General features: G+C 41.7%; 1 protein-coding gene across 2 annotated transcripts in view; it reads left to right on the forward strand.

Moving 5' to 3' along the window:
- LOC115177310 (zinc finger protein 236) overlaps nt 1-21,754 on the forward strand; it is a 90,876-nt gene that overhangs the window by 51,495 nt on the left and 17,627 nt on the right. For both annotated transcript variants that reach the window (XM_029737961.1, XM_029737962.1), the window contains exons 17-24: nt 5,409-5,518; nt 7,754-7,905; nt 9,402-9,578; nt 11,643-11,931; nt 16,985-17,088; nt 18,097-18,498; nt 19,730-19,875; nt 20,111-20,330. In XM_029737961.1, coding sequence (XP_029593821.1) covers nt 5,409-5,518; nt 7,754-7,905; nt 9,402-9,578; nt 11,643-11,931; nt 16,985-17,088; nt 18,097-18,498; nt 19,730-19,875; nt 20,111-20,330 — 1,600 coding nt within the window. The remainder of the gene's footprint in view (nt 1-5,408; nt 5,519-7,753; nt 7,906-9,401; nt 9,579-11,642; nt 11,932-16,984; nt 17,089-18,096; nt 18,499-19,729; nt 19,876-20,110; nt 20,331-21,754) is intronic.

A 21,754-nucleotide genomic window follows, 5' to 3' on the forward strand; every position in this document is an offset into this window, starting at 1 on the left:
TAATAAGGTATTTGAGGTAGATATGTAGATGAAGGCAGGGTAAAGTGACTAGGCATCCAGATAGATAATAATAAGGTATTTGAAGTAGATATGTAGATGAAGGCAGGGTAAAGTGACTAGGCATACAGATAGATAATAATAAGGTACTTGAGGTAGATATGTACATGAAGGCAGGGTAAAGTGACTAGGCATCCAGATAGATAATAATAAGGTATTTGAGGTAGATATGTACATGAAGGCAGGGTAAAGTGACTAGGCATCCAGATAGATAATAATAATAATAAGGTACTTGAGGTAGATATGTAGATGAAGGCAGGGTAAAGTGACTAGACATCAGGATAGATAATAATAATAAGGTATTTGAGGTAGATATGTACATGAAAGCAGGGTAAAGTGACTAGGCATCCAGATAGATAATAATAAGGTATTTGAAGTAGATATGTACATGAAGGCAGGGTAAAGTGACTAGGCATTAGGATAGATAATAATAAGGTATTTGAGGTAGATATGTACATGAAGGCAGGGTAAAGTGACTAGGCATCCAGATAGATAATAATAATAAGGTACTTGAGGTAGATATGTAGATGAAGGCAGGGTAAAGTGACTAGGCATCCAGATAGATAATAATAAGGTATTTGAGGTAGATATGTACATGAAGGCAGGGTAAAGTGACTAGGCATCCAGATAGATAATAATAATAATAAGGTACTTGAGGTAGATATGTAGATGAAGGCAGGGTAAAGTGACTAGGCATCCAGATAGATAATAATAAGGTATTTGAGGTAGATATGTACATGAAAGCAGGGTAAAGTGACTAGACATCAGGATAGATAATAATAATAAGGTATTTGAGGTAGATATGTAGATGAAGGCAGGGTAAAGTGACTAGGCATCCAGATAGATAATAATAATAAGGTACTTGAGGTAGATATGTAGATGAAGGCAGGGTAAAGTGACTAGGCATCCAGATAGATAATAATAATAAGGTACTTGAGGTAGATATGTAGATGAAGGCAGGGTAAAGTGACTAGGCATCCAGATAGATAATAATAAGGTATTTGAGGTAGATATGTACATGAAGGCAGGGTAAAGTGACTAGGCATCCAGATAGATAATAATAAGGTATTTGAGGTAGATATGTAGATGAAGGCAGGGTGAAGTGACTAGGCATCCAGATAGATAATAATAATAAGGTACTTGAGGTAGATATGTAGATGAAGGCAGGGTAAAGTGACTAGGCATCCAGATAGATAATAATAATAAGGTACTTGAGGTAGATATGTAGATGAAGGCAGGGTAAAGTGACTAGGCATCCAGATAGATAATAATAAGGTATTTGAGGTAGATATCTACATGAAGGCAGGGTGAAGTGACTAGGCATCCAGATAGATAATAATAAGGTATTTGAGGTAGATATGTACATGAAGGCAGGGTAAAGTGACTAGGCATCCAGATAGATAATAATAATAAGGTACTTGAGGTAGATATGTAGATGAAGGCAGGGTAAAGTGACTAGGCATCCAGATAGATAATAATAAGGTATTTGAGGTAGATATGTACATGAAGGCAGGCTAAAGTGACTAGGCATCCAGATAGATAATAATAAGGTATTTGAGGTAGATATGTACATGAAGGCAGGGTAAAGTGACTAGGCATCCAGATAGATAATAATAATAATAAGGTACTTGAGGTAGATATGTAGATGAAGGCAGGGTAAAGTGACTAGGCATCCAGATAGATAATAATAAGGTATTTGAGGTAGATATGTAGATGAAGGCAGGGTAAAGTGACTAGGCATCCAGATAGATAATAATAAGGTATTTGAGGTAGATATGTACATGAAAGCAGGGTAAAGTGACTAGACATCAGGATAGATAATAATAATAAGGTATTTGAAATAGATATGTACATGAAGGCAGGGTAAAGTGACTAGGCATCCGGATAGATAATAATAATAAGGTACTTGAGGTAGATATGTACATGAAGGCAGGGTAATGTGACTAGACATCAGGATAGATAATAATAAGGTATTTGAGGTAGATATGTAGATGAAGGCAGGGTAAAGTGACTAGTCATCAGGATAGATAATAATAAGGTATTTGAGGTAGATATGTAGATGAAGGCAGGGTAAAGTGACTAGGTATCCAGATAGATAATAATAATAAGGTACTTGAGGTAGATATGTACATGAAGGCAGGGTAAAGTGACTAGGCATCCAGATAGATAATAATAATAAGGTACTTGAGGTAGATATGTACATGAAGGCAGGGTAAAGTGACTAGGCATCCAGATAGATAATAATAAGGTATTTGAGGTAGATATGTACATGAAGGCAGGGTGAAGTGACTAGGCATCCAGATAGATAATAATAAGGTATTTGAGGTAGATATGTACATGAAGGCAGGGTAAAGTGACTAGGCATCCAGATAGATAATAATAATAAGGTACTTGAGGTAGATATGTAGATGAAGGCAGGGTAAAGTGACTAGGCATCCAGATAGATAATAATAAGGTATTTGAGGTAGATATGTACATGAAGGCAGGCTAAAGTGACTAGGCATCCAGATAGATAATAATAAGGTATTTGAGGTAGATATGTACATGAAGGCAGGGTAAAGTGACTAGGCATCCAGATAGATAATAATAATAATAAGGTACTTGAGGTAGATATGTAGATGAAGGCAGGGTAAAGTGACTAGGCATCAGGATAGATAATAATAAGGTATTTGAGGTAGATATGTACATGAAAGCAGGGTAAAGTGACTAGACATCAGGATAGATAATAATAATAAGGTATTTGAGGTAGATATGTAGATGAAGGCAGGGTAAAGTGACTAGGCATCCAGATAGATAATAATAAGGTATTTGAGGTAGATATGTACATGAAAGCAGGGTAAAGTGACTAGACATCAGGATAGATAATAATAATAAGGTATTTGAAATAGATATGTACATGAAGGCAGGGTAAAGTGACTAGGCATCCGGATAGATAATAATAATAAGGTACTTGAGGTAGATATGTACATGAAGGCAGGGTAATGTGACTAGACATCAGGATAGATAATAATAAGGTATTTGAGGTAGATATGTAGATGAAGGCAGGGTAAAGTGACTAGTCATCAGGATAGATAATAATAAGGTATTTGAGGTAGATATGTAGATGAAGGCAGGGTAAAGTGACTAGGTATCCAGATAGATAATAATAATAAGGTACTTGAGGTAGATATGTACATGAAGGCAGGGTAAAGTGACTAGGCATCCAGATAGATAATAATAATAAGGTACTTGAGGTAGATATGTACATGAAGGCAGGGTAAAGTGACTAGGCATCCAGATAGATAATAATAAGGTATTTGAGGTAGATATGTACATGAAGGCAGGGTAAAGTGACTAGGCATCCAGATAGATAATAATAAGGTATTTGAGGTAGATATGTACATGAAGGCAGGGTGAAGTGACTAGGCATCCAGATAGATAATAATAAGGTATTTGAGGTAGATATGTACATGAAGGCAGGGTAAAGTGACTAGGCATCCAGATAGATAATAATAATAAGGTACTTGAGGTAGATATGTAGATGAAGGCAGGGTAAAGTGACTAGGCATCCAGATAGATAATAATAAGGTATTTGAGGTAGATATGTACATGAAGGCAGGGTAAAGTGACTAGGCATCCAGATAGATAATAATAAGGTATTTGAAGTAGATATGTAATTGAAGGCAGGGTAAAGTGACTAGGCATCCAGATAGATAATAATAAGGTATTTGAGGTAGATATGTACATGAAGGCAGGGTAAAGTGACTAGGCATCCAGATAGATAATAATAAGGTATTTGAGGTAGATATGTACATGAAGGCAGGGTAAAGTGACTAGGCATCCAGATAGATAATAATAATAAGGTACTTGAGGTAGATATGTAGATGAAGGCAGGGTAAAGTGACTAGGCATCCAGATAGATAATAATAAGGTATTTGAGGTAGATATGTACATGAAGGCAGGGTAAAGTGACTAGGCATCCAGATAGATAATAATAAGGTATTTGAGGTAGATATGTACATGAAGGCAGGGTAAAGTGACTAGGCATCCAGATAGATAATAATAATAAGGTACTTGAGGTAGATATGTAGATGAAGGCAGGGTAAAGTGACTAGGCATCCAGATAGATAATAATAAGGTATTTGAGGTAGATATGTAGATGAAGGCCGGGTAAAGTGACTAGGCATCCAGATAGATAATAATAAGGTATTTGAGGTAGATATGTACATGAAGGCAGGGTAAAGTGACTAGGCATCCAGATAGGTATTTGAGGTAGATATGTACATGAAGGCAGGGTAAAGTGACTAGGCATCAGGATAGATAATAATAAGGTACTTGAGGTAGATATGTAGATGAAGGCAGGCTAAAGTGACTAGGCATCCAGATAGATAATAATAAGGTATTTGAGGTAGATATGTACATGAAGGCAGGGTAAAGTGACTAGGCATCCAGATAGATAATAATAATAATAAGGTACTTGAGGTAGATATGTAGATGAAGGCAGGGTAAAGTGACTAGGCATCAGGATAGATAATAATAAGGTACTTGAGGTAGATGAAGGCAGGGTAAAGTGACTAGGCATCCAGATAGATAATAATAAGGTATTTGAGGTAGATATGTAGATGAAGGCAGGGTAAAGTGACTAGGCATCCAGATAGATAATAATAAGGTATTTGAGGTAGATATGTACATGAAGGCAGGGTAAAGTGACTAGGTATCCAGATAGATAATAATAATAAGGTACTTGAGGTAGATATGTACATGAAGGCAGGGTAAAGTGACTAGGCATCAGGATAGATAATAATAAGGTATTTGAGGTAGATATGTACATGAAGGCAGGGTAAAGTGACTAGGCATCCAGATAGATAATATTAAGGTATTTGAGGTAGATATGTACATGAAGGCAGGGTAAAGTGACTAGGCATCCGGATAGATAATAATAAGATTAAAATAAAGAGCAGAGTAGCAGCAGCAAATGTTGTGTCTTAAAGTCTGTGTTATGTGTGTGTGGGGTTTGAGTGAGGGATTTCTGTGGGAGTGACAGTGTTGTGTGTGATTGTATGTATATGGTGTGTATACAAAGTCTAGTGAGTGTGCGTAGGGTTAGTGCAGATAGTTTGGGTACCATTTAATGAACTATTTAGCTATCTGGCTATTTAGCAGACATATGGCTTGGGGATAGAAGCTGTCTCAGAGCCTGTTTTGCCACCCTAATTTAGCAGGTGTTCTATCAAGCCGAGAAACGGCTGAATTAAATGGATCCCTAAGTAGTCCGTTCAAATGGACTGTAGAGCATATTGTCAAGAAGTTATTTTGTATTCAGTGATTAATCACAATGTAGTTAATTAATGGTTGCATATATTTCTGTTTAGACGAGTGGCCTGCTCCAGGAGACTAGCCAAGGAGACCTCCATCTGTCTGACCAGACGCAAGACTACCAAGACCCAGAAGACAGCGAGGACAACAGCAAGAGGGCTTACAGGTGTGTGTGTGTGTGTGTGTGTGTGTGTGTGTGTGTGTGTGTGTGTGTGTGTGTGTGTTTGTACACGTGTGTGTCTGCATGCGTATGTGTGCGGTGTGGCTCAGTTGGTAGCGCATGGTGATAGCAACAGTTGTGGGTTCGATTCCCACGGGGTCCAGTACAAAAAGAAAATAAAAGGTATGAAAAACGAATGAGCTCACTGAGGTGAGTCGTTTTGGATAAGAGCCTCTGCTAAATGACTCAAATGTAAATGTGTGTGAGCAAGCGAGACCGGGCCCTATAACTTTCGGGAAGTAATAGATACATTTACTTTCTGTCATTGTTTGAGCTTCCCGGCTCGTCTGCAGATAACACTGTTATGCACCTTTATCAACAGTTGTGCTCTAGGGCTGTAAACAGCATTAGCAGTCGACACAGAGGAATGCAAAGCTACGATAACACTATCAGAATTGCACCTCCGTTGTTGTCCTTGTCCCCTGATACCGTGACCATTTTGAGAGCGACACATAAATCATATTTAGGGTCTTTTTAGAATCAAGCTGTTTTTTTATCTACCACCGCACAACACTCCCGCTCATACAGTCAAGTCTTTGTCTCCTTCTTTCTAAAGCCGTTTGTTAAGTTCCTCGAGGCCCCACTACCGCTAGCTGTCAATTTGTTTATTTAGAATTTGCGCAACTAAATATCTGTGTCCCAAATGGCACCCTATTCCCTATCTAGTGCACTACTTTTGACCAGGGCCCATATGTTGCCATTTGGGAAGCAGACAATGAGTTAACTCTGCTAGCTTTCTGTCTGTAAAGGTGACGGTGTCAGCTTGTTGCTACAAGCTTTTTTGTTTTGTGACGAACTTGTGCGTCAGATGTCTGTGGAGGTGACGGTGGCAGCTTGTGTTGCTACAGGCTCTTGGTTTTCCTACTAACTTGTGCGTCAGATGTCTGTGGAGGTGACGGTGGCAGCTTGTGTTGCTACAGGCTCTTGGTTTTCCTACTAACTTGTGCGTCAGATGTCTGTGGAGGTGACGGTGGCAGCTTGTGTTGCTACAGGCTCTTGGTTTTCCTACTAACTTGTGCGTCAGATGTCTGTGGAGGTGACGGTGGCAGCTTGTGTTGCTACAGGCTCTTGGTTTTCCTACTAACTTGTGCGTCAGATGTCTGTGGAGGTGACGGTGGCAGCTTGTGTTGCTACAGGCTCTTGGTTTTCCTACTAACTTGTGCGTCAGATGTCTGTGGAGGTGACGGTGGCAGCTTGTGTTGCTACAAGCTCTTGGTTTTCCTACTAACTTGTGCATCACATGTAGGCGGAGAACACTAGCCACTGACGTTGTTGCGTTGTGGAAGCAGAGAGTGGGACAGCAAGTGGACTGAGTAATGCATCATGCTTTTATTCAGCTTTGCCTCTGTTGTTCCCCATGGCACTCAGAACAGTTGCAAAAAAAAAGAAAGAAGACTTATGAAATCCCTAACACGTCAGCGCACGATGCATTATTAGTGCTGGTCTAGGCTGAAACGACTAGCGGTATAGACAAAACAAGAGAAAGGACAACCTAGATAGATATGGGAAGGGAATGTGTATTTGAGATTGTGAACTACTGAACTTTCTCCTTCGGGTACGACACGGATGTAATCAAGACTAAGGTTATAGCAGTGAGAAAAGAGTATAGTATCTGGAATGGTGTGACTTCAGTTTGGGTGTAATGCTCTGTATGGAGTCCTGTATATGTATCAAAATTAGACTCCACATTCTGTTTAGATAAGTATACACATACACCTCATATCTATGGGGAGATGATCTCTCTGTCTCGTTCTAAAATTAACTCACACCTTCCAAACAGGAAGCACAAACAGATGCCATAGGGCTGAGTTAGTGACCTTTCCAAAGAAAAGTTTGGTTTTCAATTATTCCACTCTTCACAAAAAGTCTGATGTGCTTTTATAAACCTCAACTTGCTTTGTGAATCAGTGGTGGAACTTTTAAATGATTCCTGTTGTCTCTATTGTTAACTGATGATTTGTGACTTTTGATAGGAGCTTTATTGATACACATGTCATTGACAGAAACAGACAGTCTATTATATCATGGTCGTGTTCATTAGGGCACGCAATGGGGAAATGTATTGCAACAGACCAAATTAGTATTTCCTTTTGGTGGTCAGTTAGTCCCTCCCTGTTTTAGCCTGTTTTCTTCAGTTTGATTCCTAATGAACACGACCTGTGTGTTTTGATTCCCCCCCAGGTGCACCATGTGTAATAAACCTTTTAAGAAGTCCAGCCATCTGAAGCAACACGTGCGCTCCCACACCGGGGAGAAACCCTACTGCTGCAACATTTGTGGCCGATGCTTTGTCTCAGCAGGGGTCCTCAAGTCCCACCTCAACACACACACAGGTAAGAACAGTGTACCTCAACACTGCGTGCATAGTTAAAATAGCACGCTATTTATCTCACCGACCCAGACTCACGCCTCTCGTAGGACAAGCGAAGTGCTTCATTTGACGAATTCTGTTTTTTCACGTACGACTGTCAAACATCGATTTCATAATTGTTTTTTTTTCTTTCAATTTTCGCCTAAAATGACATACCCAAATCTAACTGCCTGTAGCTCAGGACCTGAAGCAAGGATATGCAAAATATTGATATAATTTGAAAGGAAAAACTTTGACGTTTGTGGAAATGTGAAATTAATGTAGAAGAATATAACACATTACATCTGGTAAAAGATAATACAAAGAAAAAAACATGTTCTTTTGTATTTCTTTTTGTTCCATCTTTGAAATGCAAGAGAAAGGCCATTATCTGACTTAGGACTCTAGGCGGAATTTAGAGTTTAGCCACTAGATGGCAGCAGTGTATGTGCAAAATTGTAGATTGATCCAATGAACCATTGCATTTCTGTTCAAAATTTTGTATCAAATAGGCCTAATTGGTCAAGTACATAACTGTGCACTCTCCTCAAACAATAGCATGGTATGTTTTTACTGTAATAGCTACTATAAATTGGAGAGTGCAGTTTGATTAACAAGAATTTAAGCTTTCTGCCCATATAAGATATGTATGTCTATGTCCTGGAAAATGTTCTTGTTACTTACAACATCATTCTAATCACATTAGCGCAAGTTAGCTCAACCGTCCCGATGGTTGGACACCGATCCTTATTACCGCTCGCTTAACCCGGAAGCTAGCCGCACCAATGTGTCGGAGGAAACACCGTTCAACTGACGACCGAGGTCAGCCTGCAGGTGCCCGGCCCGCCACAAGGAGTCGCTAATTCGCAATGGACCAGGTAAAGCTCCCCCGGCCAAACCCTCCCCTAAAGCGGACGCTGAGATGCAGTGCCTTAGACCGCTGCGCCACTCGGGAGGTGGGGCATCTGTACTTTACTTTACTATTTCAATTTTTAACAACTTTTACTTTTACTCCAATACATTCCTAAAGAAAATAATGTACTTTTTACTCCATACATTTTCCCTGTCACCCAAAAGTACTTGTTACATTTTGAATGCTTAGCAAGACAGGAAAATGGTCCAGTTCACACACTTATCAAGATATCATCCCTGCTATCCCTACTGCCTTTAATCTGGCAGACTCACTAAACACAAATGCTTTGTTTGTAAATTAGCCCCTTAATAAATGTTTTGTTCGTCTTGTTTGCTTAATATAAGGAATTTGAAATGATTTACTTTTGATACTTAAGTATATTTAAATCCAAATACTTTTATACTTTTACTCAAGTAGTATTTTACTATGAAGGTATCTTTACTTTTACTCAAGTATGACAATTGGGTACTTTTTCTACCTCTGTGGAAACCAAAACCTTTATTGGTCAACACACTGATGAAAGATATAGTTATTTATATTTTCATCTCCTTTGCTCCCGCTCCTAGGAGTGAAGGCCTATAAGTGTAACATGTGTGACACTTCCTTCACCACCAACGGCAGTCTGAACCGCCACATGGTCGTCCACCTGAAGCCCTACAAGTGTCACATGTGTGAGGACAGCTTCCGCAACAGCGTGCTGTATAGGAAGCACTTGAAGAAGGACCACGCCGAAGTGGACAGAGGTACAGACATAGGCTGCGTCCCAATAATATCTCCTTTCTCCTAAAGTGTGCATTCGCTCACTACTTCCCACAAATCTAAAAGCATTGGATTGGTGGAGGTATGGGCTAGTCGGTGTTTCTATGATATTTCTTATACCAGTCATTTCCTTCCAAATCAGTGAAGGGAAGTGAACAAGTGCACATTTAGGGAGGAAGGAGAGGTATTTGGGACATTGCCATAGAGATATACACTAGACAAGCATTTCACGACACCCGCAATAACATCTGCTAAATATGTGTATGTGACCATTACATTTGTATTTAAAGTGGCTAGTGTCATAGATCTGTTTAGCTCTAGATTTGCTGATAATGGCAGCCATATTGGTCAGTGTTCTATTTAATTATATGTGTACAGAGATGCAGTATATACAGAAGTATGTGGACACCCCTTCAAATTAGTGGATTCGTTGCTGACAGGTGTGTAAAATCGAGAACAAATTCATGCAATCTCCATAGACAAACATTAGCAGTAGAATGGCCTTACTGAAGAGTTCAGTGACTTTCAACGTGGCACTGTCATAGGATGCCACCTTTCCAACAAGCGAGTTTGTAACATTTCTGCCCTGCTAGAGCTGCCCCGGTGAACTGGAAGTGCTGTTAGTGTGAAGTGGAAACATCTAGGAGCAACAACGGCTCAGCCGCAAAGTGGTAGGCCACTCAAGCTCACAGAACAGAACCGCTGAGTGCTGAAGTCTATAGCGCTTAAAAATACTATGTCCTCGGTTGCAACACTCACTACCGCGTTCCAAACTGCCTCTGGAAGCAACCTCAGCACAAGAACTGTTTGTCGGGAGCTTCATGAAATGGGTTTCCATGGCTGAGCAGCCGCACACAAGCCTAAGATTATCATGTGCAATGCCAAGCGTCGGCTGGAGTGGTGTAAAGCTCGCCGGCATTTGGCTCTTCTGGAGCAGTGGAAATGCATTCTCTGAAGTGATGAATCATGTTTCACCATCTGGCAGTCCTACTGACAAATCTGGGTTTGGCAGATGCCAGGAGAACGCTACCTGCCCCAATGCATAGTGCCAACTGCAAAGTTTGGTGGAGGAGGAATAATGGTCTGGGGCTATTTTTCGTGGTTCTGGCCTAGCCCCTTAGTTCCAGTGAAAGGAAATCTTAACGCTACAGCATACAATTCCAACTTTGTGGAAACAGTTTGGGGAAGGCCCTTTCCTGTTTCAGCATGACAATGCCCCTATGCACAAAGCGAGGTCCATACAGAAATGGTTTGTCGAGATCCGTGTGGAAGAACTTGACTGGCCTGCACAGAGCCCTGACCTGAACTCCATCGAACACCTTTGCGATGAATTGGAACGCGGACTGCGAGCCAGGCCTAATTACCCAACATCAATGCCTGACCTCACTAATGCTCTTGTGGCTGACTGAAAGCAAGTCCCCGCAGCAATGTTCCAACATCTAGTGGAAAGCCTTCCCAGAAGAGTGGAGGCTGTTATATCAGCAAAGGGGGACCAACTCCATATTAATGCCCATGATTTTGGAATGAGATGTTCGACAAGCAGGTGTCCACATACTTTTGGTCATGTAGGGTATACTCTGTAGAGATGTGCTCTTTTTAAAGATGCAGTCTTGCGCATTTTGTCAGAAAAGGGACGATAAAATGAGTATCAGCTTTTGTGAGGTTTTATGTGGATTTTGACACCAAGGCAACATACACCATTTTCATTTTGGCCCTCCAGACCTCTGCAAAGAAAGAATTTGGGAAAGAAAATGAGTTTGACACCCCTGGAAAAAGGCAATCAGCCATGATTACATAACAGTTAAAGTAGACCTTGGTCACATACGCTTTCCAAATATTTGAAATACTTGATTTAGCTGGTCTGCTTCCATATAGAGTGAGCACTTTTAGTAATATTCTATTTGATTCTATTCTGCTTGACAAGCGGCAATTCTTTAGAAATGCAGCTGAAATGGGACCAGGTCTGAGTTCGAGTCGTGGCCTTGATGTTGAGTGACACTTAAAGAGCATGTGTATCCTTTCCTCCTATAATGTCTCTCCCCTCGCAGGGCTGGAGGATGAGGACGGAGAGGAGGAAGAGGAGGGTGAGCAGACCGTGATGAAGAGGAACCGGGCCAACATCATAACCTTCACGGAGGAGCAGGCGGAGGAGCTGGCCAAGAATGACCCTGGTGACGAGGCGTCGGTGTCGGAGAAGGTGCTGGCCCAGTCGGCGGCGGAGCGCGACCGCATCAGCGAGATCAAGGACAAGGCGGTGGAGCTGGAGACGGAGCCCAAGTTCGCCAACTGCTGTAACTTCTGCCCCAAGAGCTTCAAGAAGCCCAGCGACCTCGTCAGGTGAGCTGAGAGTCGGAGAACTGTCTCCCTCTGTCCCGTACTCTTGTATGCTCTTTCTCACTCTCTCTTCATCTACTTTCTGTCTCTCTTTCGTTGTCCTATTCGGGGCTTGAAACTAACTTTTTGTTCCACCAGCCACTCTGTGGATTTAAAAATTGACCAGCCACTCAGATTTTTTACTAGCCAAAATGTTTTTGCTCCATAATTACACCAAAACTTCCCCTCCAAAATCAGATGAGCATGCTTCTAAAACAAGAAATGTATTACTAATAAGAAGTTATGTGGTATATTGCCCAATGCTATTTAATTTTTTTGTGACCTGAGTCTTTTAATGAAAATACACAGATGAGACAAAAAAAATTCAGCTGCCCCTTTAAAGGAAAGAGTCACCCATTTTGAGCGATGTTCAATCGATTCCCTTGGTCATTTCATTGTTTTCATGTGTATCTGAGCTATTGCTGTTCAAGCAGGCATAAATTCGGCTGGTATGAAGCATCTCACTACACTGGAAGTTAATAGGAATATGACTTTAAGATCACAAAAACATCTACAGTATCATACACGTCAGGTTTCAATACTGGCCGATGTCACAATGCGAGAGGTTGTCTTCAAATGAGCCACTGATCATATTTTTTGCAATATTCCTACCTGGAGAAATGTGTAATTTAAGAGAGAGTCTAGCACATTTCTCCGATTTGTCTGCCTCTTCACTCCAGGGTGCGTCGCCTGGTGGCGTTGCAAATGTCAAACTCTGCAGGTTGAACACGGTGAGATTGTAGACTCCTAAGTTGATAGTGCCGTTTGTTTAGGCGATTTTACAGCTGACTAGCTACTTCACATGCTGATGTTAACTTTGGTTTTATTGTGTGTAGCTACGTTTACTAGCTAGCCAGCCCTTAGAGAGCATTGCGTTGTGGGTTTTGTAGTTGACTTGAGCTGCAACAGATTTCCACGTTTCCACAACAATTTTCACATGTTGGTACCAACCTTATTATAACGATAAAATAAAACATTTGTTCACAAAATGTAAATTTTATGCCTGTGCGCAGCACTTCTTCAGCACAGGCAGTGTTGTTGCACGTGATGGGATATTATAGGATTTGTAGTTCTTTGTGTGATTATCTACCAGCTATGAAACAAAACGACAGAAACACTTTGAAAACAGCTACTGCAGCATTTATTTTGCTATATGTGATCATACTTGGCTTTTAACCTCTCTAGGGTATGTGGGACGAAATCGTCCCACCTACTCAACAGCCAGTGGAATCCCGTGGCGCGTTATTCAAATACCTTAGAAATGCTATTACTTCGATTTCTCAAACATATGACTATTTTACACCATTTTAAAGACAAGACTCTTGTTAATCTAACCACACTGTCCGATTTCAAAAAGGCTTTACAACGAAAGCAAAACATTAGATTATGTCAGCAGAGTACCCAGCCAGAAATAATCAGACACCCATTTTTCAAGCTAGCATATAATGTCACATATACCCAAACCACAGCTAAATGCAGCACTAACCTTTGATGATCTTCATCAGATGACAATCCTAGGACATTATGTTATACAATACATGCATGTTTTGTTCAATCAAGTTCATATTTATATCAAAAACCAGCTTTTTACATTAGCATGTGATGTTCAGAACTAGCATACCCACCGCAAACTTCCGGTGAATTTACTAAATTACTCACGATAAACGTTCACAAAAACATAACAATTATTTTAAGAATTATAGATACAGAACTCCTTTATGCAATCGCTATGTCCGATTTTAAAATAGCTTTTCGGCGAAAGCACATTTTGCAATATTCTGAGTAGATAGCCCAGCCATCACGGGCTAGCTATTTAGACACCCACCAAGTTTGGCCCTCACCAAACTCCGATTTACTATTAGAAAAATTTGATTACCTTTGCTGTTCTTCGTCAGAATGCACTCCCAGGACTTCTACTTCAATAACAAATGTTGGTTTGGTTAAAAATAATCCATAGTTATGTTCAAATATCCTCTGTTTTGTTCGCGTCCGACGCGTTTCGTGACAAAACATTTCTAACTATTCCATTACCGTACTTCGAAGCATGTGAAACGCTGTTTAAAATCAATTTTTATGCGATTTTTCTCGTAAAAAAGCGATAATATTCCGACCGGGAAACCCTGTTTTAGTTCAAAGACGAAAAAATAAAAACATGGTGTCGCCTCGTGCATGCGCCTCAGTCTCATTGTTCTCTGATCGACCATTATCCAAATGCGCTAGTGTTTTTCAGCCAGGGCCTGCAAAGACATCATTCACCGGTTTGCCGCCTTCTGAGAGCCTATGGGAGCCGTAGGAAGTGTCACGTTACAGCAGAGATCCTCAGTTTTCAATAAAGAGAGTGTAGAAGCCCAAGAAATGGTCAGACAGGCCACTTCCTGTAAGGAATCTTCTCAGGTTTTTGCCTGCCATATGAGTTCTGTTATACTCACAGACACCATTCAAACAGTTTTAGAAACTTTAGGGTGTTTTCTATCCAAAGCCAATAATTATATGCATATTCTAGTTTCTGGGCAGTAGTAATAACCCGATTAAATCGGGTACGTTTTTTATCCGGCCGTGCAAATACTGCCCCCTACCCTAGAGAGGTTAACTCTATTTTTATTGGCGAATGCGAGTGAAATGCTTGCACTGTGGAGCCCTGACCACCCGCCAACGTGGCTGCTGAAATAGACATGGCAGGTGTTCATTTTAGGTCCTGGTCCTATTCCCCCTCATGCTCTGATTCTGAGCGACTCAGACTCTCTCTGTGTCTCTGAATATCTTGCTCTTGGGGTTGGAGTTTCCCCCACCTCTCTGAGCTCTTTGACAGGGGCTCTTCTCTGTAGTCATGTTCAGGTGCAGTCCAGCCCGTGTGCCCACCTCTTCTTCCAACTCCACCTCCCTCTCTTTCTTTTTTCTCTCCTTCTCATTATTCTGTCATGATTGTCTTTCCCAGCGGTTGAAGAGTTACCTTGTCGTTCCAGCCGCCCCCTCTTCCTGGACCTCTCAAAGAGCAATGCCCAGCTCATTGTCTCCCCACCCACGCCCATCCTATATCCCAGAAGAGCCCTCCACCACAGAGAGCCCAATTACAGGGCCTTGAACAGGCTCCAAACTGCAGCCCTGACCCAACCTCTCTCCCAGAAGAAGAGCCCTCCTGCCAGTCACTACAACAGTTTCCACTGCAGACCTCTGCTCTGAGAGGGGCTCGACAATAGACCTTGTCTGAAGTTATTAACACCGCCCACAGCACTCACAGGCTGGCTGACGGGGTTAGTGTTTAGTTGGGTGCTTATCATCTGCCAATACACACACACACACACACACATGTTTGCTGGGGTGTTAATTTGTGAGATCACCGCCAAACAAACTGTTAAACAGCCGATTTGATTTTTATCTCCCCTGTATATATGATTGTCCTCGTCAGGCGCTGGAGAAATGAGTTGTTTCCCCTCTTCATTTTCCTCTTGTTTGACACTAGTGTTCCACCAGTGTGTGACAGGCAACATTTTTCTTAAAATGTCAATCTGCAGTAACAATAACACAGCGGCCCCCGTCACTCAGCTGTTTGGGTAAACAGCTGAGTGACGGGGCTGGAGAAATGTAACCACTTTCAAATTCCTAGAGATAGGTATGGATGTAAGGACTGACCATCCGTGATTGCAAATGTATATTTTGAATCGTGTTTCGAGGCTATACGGTGTTTGTTTACAGCTGCATTGTTTTTCGAACTGCGGAGTTAAACAGGGTTGTATTTTGGGTTCTGATGGGGTACGACGGTTTGAACTAAGCTCACGAGGCATGTTATATTCTTCAAAAAATCAATGGGTATATATCATGGATGTAGCGATCGCAGATCGTCCCTTTGAGGAATGATGCCTCCGTTATACATGATCGGAGCTGAGTGAGGAGAGGTATGATATAGTTTGACAGCTGGAATTGTCCCATCTTTTTTTTTTCATCTTGGAAGAAGAAATAAAGACTGCTATGAAATGGACAGAGGTGCTACATCAACAGCTCATTTCTTTAGTACAGTGTTTCGGGCAGTAACTTTCAGTTAGTCAAATTTCGGTCCGTCATTCATTGCAAGCCGAGCATAAAACGTTCTGCTACCAAGAGAATAGGTTTCACTAAAATGAACTCTGGTTTTATTGGGCCATAAACGTTTAGTTGCAATTAATGGCGAGGAATATTAGATTGGGGTATTAAGATATTAAGTAATGATCATTATTGTATCGTCAAACATCCACAAGGCCATATTGAAGTATTTATGGGATAGGCTTAGCTTTTTCATTTCAGAAGTTCTTCAAAAGTAGCCTCATTGGATTATGGAGTCACTAAGCATGCCAAAAACAAGGAGAAATGACACCAACACCCTAGGAATGGCTGCAACAAAGATATTTTCACTTCATTTTCATGGTGCTCTTTTATCAAAAACAATAAAGCTGACATGTTTTTGGCAAAGACAAGTTACCCTGACACGCTACCCATTCTCAAAGAAAACTTTCTGCTTTGTCAGCAAAGATGTAATAATATCAACATAAACGTACCCCCGCTCAGGGAGCCCTAACAAGGTTACCTAGTACACATTACAAACAAAGACCAAAGTTATGAGAGGGAGTAAACTAACAATTTTGCCGAGTCAGTGGCCTTGTGCCTGAAAACCTTGCAGATTCAAGTTCAGAAAGCGAAGACGTCCACATGTTGTTATTTAATTTCATGGGAGCCTTGGTAAGCACAAAGCATGCAAAATGAAAATAGGAAAACATCAGAATGGCCACAGGTGATAAATGCATTGTGTGTTGCACTGTATTTTTTATGAAAACAATGTGAGCCTTCTTTTAATTTAACTTATTTGTAATAAATTCTTCAACTCTGCAAACTTAACCTAAAGCGTTCCCTTGACACTCCATTCTAACAGGAATGTTCATGAGTCATTTGCTCACTCGCTCTTTCTCTCCCTCCTCTCTCTCTCTCTCTCTCTCTCTCTCTCTCTCTCTCTCTCTCTCTCTCTCTCTCTCTCTCTCTCTCTCTCTAGACATATCCGGATCCACACAGGAGAGCGTCCTTACAAGTGTGACAAGTGTGGGAAGAACTTCACAGTGAAGTCCACCCTGGACTGCCACATAAAGACCCACACAGGTCAGTGTGTAGTGCACAGTGTGTACTTCCACTCCATCTGATCAATAGGAGGGAACATGAGTTAAAATGCCGCTGATCTGTCCCTGTTAATTCAGTTTAAATGATGTTAGGGTTGTTACTACATTAGTCACAATATGTTCTCAATATGGTCCAACTCTGTGGGTGTAGAGTGCACTTTGATTCCACTGTTTAAGAGTTTTATATTACGTAAATCAATCAGTAAATGTGTTGAAAGAGGGTCTGTACTCAAAAACAAAAGTTTATACACTTCTTGGATGCGTAGTCCTAATTTATTATGAACAATATTTAAATCCGCCTCATTTGCATGTCTTATCATCTAACGGCGCCGTGGGGAGTAATTGTGCCCGATGATTTATGGGACGGAGTTGTAGGTTTGATCGCCCGGCGCGAGATGGCAGCAGAAAAGTTTTGTCAGTCGAGGGATATTAGGAGATAATATCTCCTCACACCTTGTTCTCTTTTGGTAATTACTGTGGTTGACACTCTGACCCTGGATCAGACACACTCATTCTCCCTGATTTTAATGAGAAGGCCCAGACATTAGCTAAGTAGGCCTCATACTCCCAAGTTATTGTTGATGAGCTGTGGGTTAGTGTCCTCTTTAGCGACGTCTGAATGAACTTTTGGAACGGCAGTAATCAGAAAAGTGACTCCTTTTTATTGGTGCTCCAGGGGAGAAATCGAGGAAAAGGCGTCTGTCAAGCCAGTCAGAACGGAGGTGCAATACATTCGTCAATGGAACAATGACATTCAAACACTCAGTTTGAAGCTTTTCGAGAATATTTTTTCTTTGTATTGATTCACGTCAATCTGGAGTCACAATAAAACCTTGGCGGCCCTCACCCGATCCCAGACCATTATTGCAAAACCTACCACTATGTCAAATAATGAGAATCAGTGGTACACTGTAGGGCTACATACTATAGGGAAAACAAGAAGAAACCTACCGTTAACAATGCTATCATTCTGTTGTTCTCTCCCTTGTAGGTCAGAAGCTGTTCAGCTGTCACATGTGCAACACGTCTTTTTCCACCAAAGGGAGTCTGAAAGTCCACATGCGTCTCCACACGGGCTCCAAGCCCTTCAAATGCCCCTTCTGCGAGCTCCGCTTCCGCACCTCAGGCCACCGCAAGACCCACATCCAGTGTCACTACCGGCCCAGCTCAGAGGGTCGGAAGGCCAAGCGAGCGGCATCATCCAGAAGTAACCAGAACCAGCAGCAGCACCCAGCTAACCCAGAGACCCTGCACCCTGTGGGCCTGCTCCAGGCTACTACCACAGACCATAACATTTACCTCCCAGCCAACCAGGTCCTCACAGGCCAGTTTGACCAGAACCTGGTGCAGCAAGGCCTGGTGGGCCAGGCTATCCTGCCTACCTCCATGTCAGGTAAGGACTCACTCACTCACATCAGGGTTGGGGCTCAATTCCAATTCTGAGACTGAAATTGTTTGCGGTGAAGAGGGGCACGAGGGGTGTTGTACGAAACCAAGTCATCAGCGATTGGATCATCTCTAACCAATCAGAGTACACATTTCCAAACTGCTTTACCCACTTGTGTTCTGTCTCTGGCCCAACCCATCGGTTTCTGGACCAATAAGTCGGCACCAAATGTCTGGGTAGTCTGGGTAGTCAGGCAACGTCTTTCACGCCTGGTTCAAAAGCAAGACCGATGTTCTGCAAATATTGAAAAACACTTTTCCTGTAGTTTTCCTCGTGTGAGCCTCATGTCAACGACAAGTTTCCATCTTATGTAGACTTACGGAAAATAAGTATTTGTTCAATCCAATTCATTAAGACATTCTAGGCTACGACTACAGTATGATGTATCTGTTCATTAGTTCTACAGACTGGGATGGAATAAGGAGTCTGAAACAACATTTGTGGAGTCGGAAAAGCATCAACACTTAAGAGTTTAAATGTTTTGACTGAACTCTGGCTCACTTCACCTCTAATCTGTCGTTTGTTCAAACTGGCGGTGAGGAGGAAGCCATCCAAAAAAAGCAGCCGGGAAATGAATTTCCCTCAGTGCTGTTCGAGAATCGACGTAGTAGCGCTTCGAGATGGCTTCCACGCACCGTGCTCATTGCTGGCACACAGCTACGCTTGAAGCCCCCTAGTTCCATTATTTTTTATTTTTTTGAGGATCCCCCATTGGATGATAAGTCACTCCGAGCCACTATCCTCTTATCTGTCCGAGCAGACAGAAGGCACATCGAGCAAACACAGAAAAATCGGAATTATTACAATTCGTTTTTTTATGATGTGAATCTGCATTAAATTAAATTATTGAAGTTATTTTTCAAAGTCCCACACCTTATATTTTGTTTTATGGTGGGTTTAGAGGCTAGACACTTGAACTGGGCACATAATGCATTTATAAGTGACATTTTTCCAGAATAGATGGGTGTTTGTGATTCATTTAAGTGATAGAAAATGGTTGTAAATATCACAGAATGGGAGTCTGCTTTTTATAACAGCCCGTTTTGTGTTGTGTATAAACTTGATGACATTTTGTGCCTTACTGATGTTGTGAAACTTCAAATAAAAATCAAATTATCCAAGCTTGGGACAATATATGTCTTCTGATCTAATCGTGTGGTTTGTGATTGTATTTTAGCGGGTGGTGACCTGACAGTGTCTCTGTCGGAGGGTCTGGCTACTCTGGAGGGCATCCACCTCCAGCTTACCTCTGCCAACCTAGTGTGTCCCAACGTCCAGATCTCTGGCATCGACACCAGCAACATCAACAACATCACACTGCAGGTAATGAGGGGGGTGTGTGTCCGCCAGTGTCACCTACTTCTCGCCCTCTCTCTTTCCTCTCCTTTGCTCCACCTCTCCTCCCTTGGTTCCCTCGTTTTCATCATCTGTCCTACTCTCCTCTGCTCCCCTATCACTCTCCCTCTCTTTTTTCACCTCTCTCTTCCTCCCTCTCCCTCTACCCCTCCCCCCACCGCTCTCTTGTGTTGACTCATTGGGATTCTCCCATCCCCTCCAGATTGACCCAGCCATCCTCCAGCAGGGGGGTCTCCTCTCCCACGCCCTGACAGACGGAGGCCTGACCAGCCACCCTGGTTCCCACCTCATGGCCACGGGAGACCACTTGGCTCCCGGCTCCAATGTGGTCCTGCACCCGCTCACCAGCCTGTCCCTGCAGCCCTCCGCCATCGGCCCCGGCCACGTCACCATGGGCAGCCTTGGCGAGCACGACAACACAGGTGCATGGTGGTCCCGTCTTCTCCCCGGAACTTTGCATTTCTGTTCCTATACTAACATGATCACTCAGGAGAATTGAAGGGATAGTTCACTCGGAAAGTTCACTTGTTTTATGTTTATTAGTCAACTGTTACTACGATCCCAAAACATTGTGCATGTCAGCAGTCACGTTTTGAAGATGGAGCATTTTCTGTACAAAAGCAAAAACTGTGATGCCTTTTCGATTAAAAACATTTTTTTTCCTCCTCAACTTACCTGTTCCTTCAACGGATGCATACATTTTGTTTGACAAAATGGGTGCATGGTGCTCCCGTCTTCTCCCCATACCTCTCATATGCGTTCCTATACTAGCATTGCCCACGTTTACATGCGCACAGTATTCCTGATAGTAGTTCATAGCCCGCTTGAGGTGTTATCCGGGATAAGCTGTTTACATACACATTTCATATCCCGCTCATGAGTATCCCTGTATCCACAGAATATTCCTCATTAAAGGTCATATGGGTTAAATGGAATACTAACTGAAATCTGGACACTGACTTTGGCCTATAACCTTTCACATGTAACGTAATATAATTTGAACTCCTGCAGAATGATGAATTTCTGGCAGTGAAATTATACAAATGTTCATTTTGTCTCGGGAACCGGAGTGGAGAAATATGATTTCTTTCTTTCGGCATCTCTTGAGAAAATGTGACTGCGCGTGTAATGTGTTGTCTTTGACACTGTCATGCAAGAAGACAGTATTTCAACCACATAAAATATGCAACCGAGACGAACAGAAGTCTTTCCCGAAACGTGTTTCGTCATTTTCTCAGCTTTTAATTTCCTCAAAACCGGTCAAACTGATGACATTTGGACATTTTACACAGGACTGTTTTTGGAGTTATTGTGTTTTTCTCCCCGGTCCCTAAACGAACCAGACAACTTTACTGTTGTTTACTTGATTACTAATGCATTCATTCTACCGATGTAAGACTTTCTGGTCAGACCTATTTTATTTAGTCTTCTGGGGCAACATGTTATGACAGAAGAGAAGCTGCGTGTTTCAAGCTTTAGTTGACAAATGGACTACCAAATGTTGGAAATTATAATATGGCCTAGCAAATGTCTGATTATTATTATTTTTTTATTATAGTAAATTAATTATAGTAAGCAAAATTATTATGGTGGATAGAGCTGCGCAGGTAGCCCACTTTTTGAAGTGATTTTGTTTGACAATCAGATGAAAACATCATCACACAACACCCATGATAAGCAAAACTCAGCCTGCGCAGACCGCAAAAACAACAGTAAACGGATAAGATTTTTACATGCCGCATTATCCCGTCTTCGATCAGCATATCCCAGGCTTATCCGGGTTTCTCATAACCGGGATACAAGCCTTTTCGGGTTATTGTAAACGGGATTTGATGTTTTATATGCA

The sequence above is a fragment of the Salmo trutta genome, chromosome 37 (genome assembly GCF_901001165.1).
Source record: "Salmo trutta chromosome 37, fSalTru1.1, whole genome shotgun sequence".
Taxonomy (NCBI): domain Eukaryota; kingdom Metazoa; phylum Chordata; class Actinopteri; order Salmoniformes; family Salmonidae; genus Salmo; species Salmo trutta.